This window comes from Salarias fasciatus, chromosome 15, assembly GCF_902148845.1.
Source record: "Salarias fasciatus chromosome 15, fSalaFa1.1, whole genome shotgun sequence".
NCBI lineage: Eukaryota > Metazoa > Chordata > Actinopteri > Blenniiformes > Blenniidae > Salarias > Salarias fasciatus.
This window is the reverse complement of record NC_043759.1, coordinates 25013228-25018549: the sequence shown is the minus strand read 5'-3', so window position 1 is coordinate 25018549 and position 5322 is coordinate 25013228. Positions and strand designations below refer to the sequence as shown.

The 5322-nt window shown below is 39.3% G+C and overlaps 1 protein-coding gene across 1 annotated transcript; it reads left to right on the top strand.

Moving 5' to 3' along the window:
* Positions 1 to 2470: 2470 nt before the first annotated feature.
* LOC115402383 (trace amine-associated receptor 1-like) lies at positions 2471 to 3460 on the top strand. The gene has a single exon (XM_030110894.1). The coding sequence runs from the start codon at positions 2471 to 2473 to the stop codon at positions 3458 to 3460; it is 990 nt and encodes a 329-aa protein (XP_029966754.1).
* Positions 3461 to 5322: the final 1862 nt, after the last annotated feature.

The following is a 5322-nucleotide window of genomic DNA, read 5'->3' as shown; positions in this document are numbered from 1 at the left end:
TTAACTGAAGAAATCGTACGTGAAGTCAGTGATTCCTGGTTTACCATTAAAGTTGACAGCACACGAGACCCCACAGGCTGCGAAAACATCTCCATCGTGATCCGTTTTGTAGCAGAAGATTTGGAAGTTAAGGAGCGTTTATTAACTATTGCTACTGCAGATGTTGTAGATGCCAAAACTCTTGCAAATACTATAATCACAGAGCTGCACAGAGTTGGTTTAAATACATCTAAAATTCTGAGTCAGGTGTATGACGGCGCACCAGTCATGTCCAGAAAGTATGGTGGAGTTCAGAAGATACTACAGGACAAGCTCGCCAGGGAGATACCAGTCGTTCATTGTTTCAATCATCAGCTCCACCTAGTGGTGATAAATGCAATGTCGGGTGAGGGAGAAATGGAGGACTTTTTCGGAGTTTGTGGGTCTCTCTACAAATTCATTAAGAAACCCACTGTTGCAGTTCACTATAAAGGAAACACACTAAAATGTCTGCTCAAACAGCGCTGGACTGGCCGTCTAGCTACTGTCACAGTTGTGCTGAAGTCATTTGAGGACATTTTCTCTCTGTTGTCAGAGATTGACAGCAATCGTGCCTTTGGAACTGACTTACGAATTAAAGCTGCAGGTCTGATTCAGGCTGTTTCAGAGCCAAGCTTTGAATTTATTGGACGCTTTGTGCAGAAGATCTTGCAGCTGCTTGATGCCCCAAACAAAATGCTTCAGTCAGAACAAATGGATTTGCTCTCTGGGATGCGGTTAGTGAAAAGTGCTTCTGAATGTGTTGCACAACTGTGCACAGAAAGTGAGTTTAACAGCATCATGGGACAGTGCAGAGAGACAGAAAGGCCACAAAAGAGGAAGAGGATGGCAAGGATATGTTGTTGAAGAGACTGTTGGCCAGCACCAGGGTGATACTGAAGAAGGTGGTAAAGAACTGCGGCAATTATTCTACAGCACCCTGGATGTGGAGGGAGAAGAAATAAGCAAGCGTTTCAGTGAACGCAACAGTGAGCTAATGACTGGACTTCAATCACTGGACCCAAGCATTGAAACTTTCCTTGATGTCAAACATGTAAAGCCCATTCTGACCTTATCAAACACTGAAATCATTGAAGCACAATTTGTGGTTGCTCGCCACTTCCTCAAAACAAGCATGACCACTGATGATGAAACCTGGACAATATCACGTATTATCAAGACATTCCACAGCTCACTGGAGGCTATGCCAAGTGTGATGACAGCCTTTAAACATGCTCTGACGTTTGGAGCATCAACAGCCATGTGTGAGAATTCTTTTTCTACTTTATAAAGTGTTCTCTCAGACAATAGACTGAGCATGCTGCACCAACGAAAAGCACATTTAGTGCAGCTGGCCTTTGAAAGAGACCGAACTAAAAGATTTGCTGCTGAATGGAAGGAAGCAGTGATGAAGAGGTTCAACTCTGAGAAGCGTCGACTGCAGCTCTACTAAGTGGTGAGTAGAGAAGATTTTTATTTAAAGGGGGTGTGATATTGTGATTGTTGTTGGTTGCACAACTGATTTTCATGTGTATATGAAATTAATTGTGTGCTTGTTGTCCTGGTAATAATAGACCATATAGATTAAGTACAGTATGCACATATGTATGTGTAGATCTGTGGGAAAATCAACCCTGCCCCCCCCCCCCCCCCCCCCCCCGGAATGCGGAATGAAAGTCCGCAGTGTGGCTGGGGGCTCCCTTATGCCATGTTTCCACCGGACGCGTTGAATTGCATTCAGTCCAATGAGTCCTAGATCTGATGAAAAGCATCCACTCTTCATTAAAGCATACATGTAATATATTCATGAGCGATACAGTGAATTGCTCCAATCAGAAGGAATAACTATTCCTTCTCTTTAGAAGTTTAACAAAATGTTAAACACAATATGACAGGTAAAGTGGTACAGATTGAGCCTGTTGTATGAACTTATAAAATTCAGGCTCGCTAATAAAGATCACATATTATTGTTTTTGTTTAGAAACTGTCTTCAAGAGAAACTCAATATTATTTTCAAAGTCAGTTCACTTCTGTGATGACTGATGTAATCTGCAGGCATTTGATTGGACGGCTTCAGGATGTCTGATATGATAATGAGTTTAGTTGTGATAAAAGTCATGCACAGCAGCACAACCTGGGACATCTGCTGATATTGATGATTCCCTGCGATCAAAGCTTGTAAAGGTATAATAGTGACTATTATGTTCTTGTAATTTATATTCTTCAATATTTAACTCACAAAAATATGATTTTCAGGTATCCATATGACAGTGAGTTGAGTTGTGATGAAAGACGAGCTCATGCACAGCAGCACAACTTGGGACATCTGCTAATATTGATGGCTCTGTGATTAAAGCTCTTACAGGTATGACCAGCATTTAAATATGTTCTTGTGAAACTTTGTTTTCTTTAAACATTTAACTGAAAACATATTTTTTAGCTACCCAGGAAGATGGTGGGAGGAGACCCAGTGAACCGCAGTCATATTGGTGATACACATCCCTGCTATGAGATTGATAGTGTTTCTTCCACATTTAAAAGCTCCCCCTCCACAATATGTGTTTTATTGTACATTCTGTTTAGCTCTGTGTCTGCTGTAACTGTGTGTGGAAATCTTCTGATAATAATCTCCATTATTTATTTCAAACAGCTGCACACTCCCACTAACTTTCTCATCCTTTCTCTGGCTGTGGCCGACCTGCTTGTAGGTTTTGTTGTGTTTCCTCTCAAAATGGAATCCTCTCCAACTTCATGTTTGTTCAATCCAAATGTGTTTTGCAAAGCGGGAGACATCTTTGGTGCAGCAGTGTGTACAGCATCTATCTTGCACTTGTGTTGTATTTCCATTGACAGGTACTATGCAGTGTGCCAGCCTCTGACATACAGAACTAAGATCAATGTTCATGTTGTTGTGATCATGATTGTTACGGCCTGGTGCGTTTCAGTTTTGGCTGCAGTTGGTTTTCTTGTTGCAGGGTTGAACTTTGAACAATGTCAAGAAAACTGTGTCTTTCCTGCAAATATTTTGGGACCAGTGTTTTCATTTTATCTCCCTGTGATAATAATGTTGTGTATCTACCTGAAGATTTTCCTGGTGGCTCAGAAACAGGCACGCAGCATCCAGAACACCAACTGTCACAGCAAAAACAAAGGACTGACAGTCAGAAAGGTGGAATTAAAGGCCACAAGAACTTTGGCAATTGTAATGGGAGTCTTTCTGATGTGTTTGACCCCTGTTTATGTGTGTTTTGCCATTATGATATTGGAAAATTCCTTCGTGCCTGCTGAAGTGTATGATGGTGTACTCTGGCTTGCATTTTTTAACTCCATGCTCAATCCATTCATCTATGCTTTCTTTTACAGCTGGTTCAGATCAGCTTTCAGACTTATCCTATCTGGAAAAATATTTCAAGGGGATTTTTCTAATTCGAAATTGCTTTGAAATTTATTTTATGCAGAAATATGCATGCTTCTTAAACCAGTTGCCTGTTCTTCAGTGTTAATAAATGTTGTGCTCATAAGTCAGGTAATCATAACACAGACTGTTTCTGTTGAAGAAAGAAATTTTGAATGAAAAGCCATACAATGTCAAGTCACCAAACATAAATTGAAAATGATTTTGAATATTTATAAATGGTAACATAACCATTTGCTCAATGTTAAAGACAGTGCAATGTGTGCATTATTATTCATGAAGAACAGAAATTAGCTTGCTATTATGATCATGGTTTGATCTTTATGGGAAAGCCAACATACCTTTTCTTTGGTAAATTTTTAGTATTTGAATACAATGGTTGCAGGACAGAAATTCATATTGACAACACACAACTCCTTAAATTCAATTACAATGCAGTTAAATACATTAAATCTTTCATACTAGCTGGCATGGCAAATGGGAATTATACAAACAGACTTTACAGAATTATTGGAATGTAAAGAAACTACAGAAAAATGGAAACTATTCCCATGTCCAAATTCGAATTTGAGAATTGCTCAATTTAAAGCGGACATATTGCCTGTATTGCTTGTCCAAACCCTACTAATGAAAAGAACAGGTCCTCAGGATCTGATAATGTGATTTCAGGTAATACAATTATAGGATGGCAAAAGATTAGTTTTTTTTAAGCACTGCCTACTGAACCAGGATCTTCTGTGTCAACGTCAACCTCCCAGCTGTGCTAATTAATCAGATGCAGATACTGTCAAGGTGAAGGCATGCAGACAGTAAAAAAATAAACAAAAAAAAAATCTTTAAATGGCCTCAACAGGGCCAGAAGTAGGAAATTTAATAGAATAGAATAGAATAGAATAGAATAGAATAGAATAGAATAGAATAGAATGATCTTTATTGTCATTGTACACAATGAACTGAACATTGTGAAAGAACAAAATTAGATGTGGCTCTCCATGGCTAAACATATAGAAATAAATTAAAAGATAAAATAAAAAAGATGTTATTCAAAGGTGCATTAAGGAGTTTTTCAACTTGAAAAATAAATTATCTTTCACCATAAATATGTTACAAATATTCAATGATGTGCACAATGAGCCCTGACATATTCATTTTAAGTACCTCTAACAGTGCTAAATTGTCGCTTGAAAGTTGCAGTGCCGGTTCAGCAATTTGTATTTCTTGGGGAGAATTTGAGAAGATGTGATGTAATACGAGCTCCCGCTGGCCTGATTTCCTTAGGTTTCGTTTTGTCCGCCATTACTCCGCCAGATGCTTAGCAAGCAACAACTTAGCAATATTGAGGATGGATCTTCCAGAAAGTAAGAAAAGACCAGCTTCTAGCACTGCCACAACTCCAGCACAGACCCCACCAGGCAAAGGAAACTAAAATTTTAGTCAAGCGCTACCAAAAGAGCGAGGAAGGAGTTTCTCTCTTCTGTGCACGTACATGGACACAAGCCACAGTCACAAGTGTTTCACTAATCTGCAGTTACGTTCAAGGCCTGCAGGGGCTGTTGTTTTGCATGAAACGTGCAAACTCCTTAATGCACCTTTAAAAAATAATAGGGTTAGCAGCGACATATGTGCAAAATAAGAACAAGAAGATTTTCTATAAATAGGAAAGTAGTCTAAAATATTGCACAGGTTTATTCACAGTTGTATGAGGAAGTAGTAAACCCTAGTATTGCACAGGTTGAGGAGTATTTGTGGGAGGTTCACAGTTATTTGTGTTTATTTAAAGTGGTGATGGCTCTGGGGAAGAAATGGTCTCTGAGCCTATTAGTCTTTGTTTTGTGTGACCTGTAGTGTCTGCCAGAGGGCAGCAGGTCAAAAAGGTGGTGGCAGGGTGA

Coding starts and splice junctions, on each gene's coding strand:
- LOC115402383 (XM_030110894.1), top strand. CDS start 2,471: ATGGTGGGAGGAGACCCAGTGAACCGCAGTCATATTGGTGATACACAT.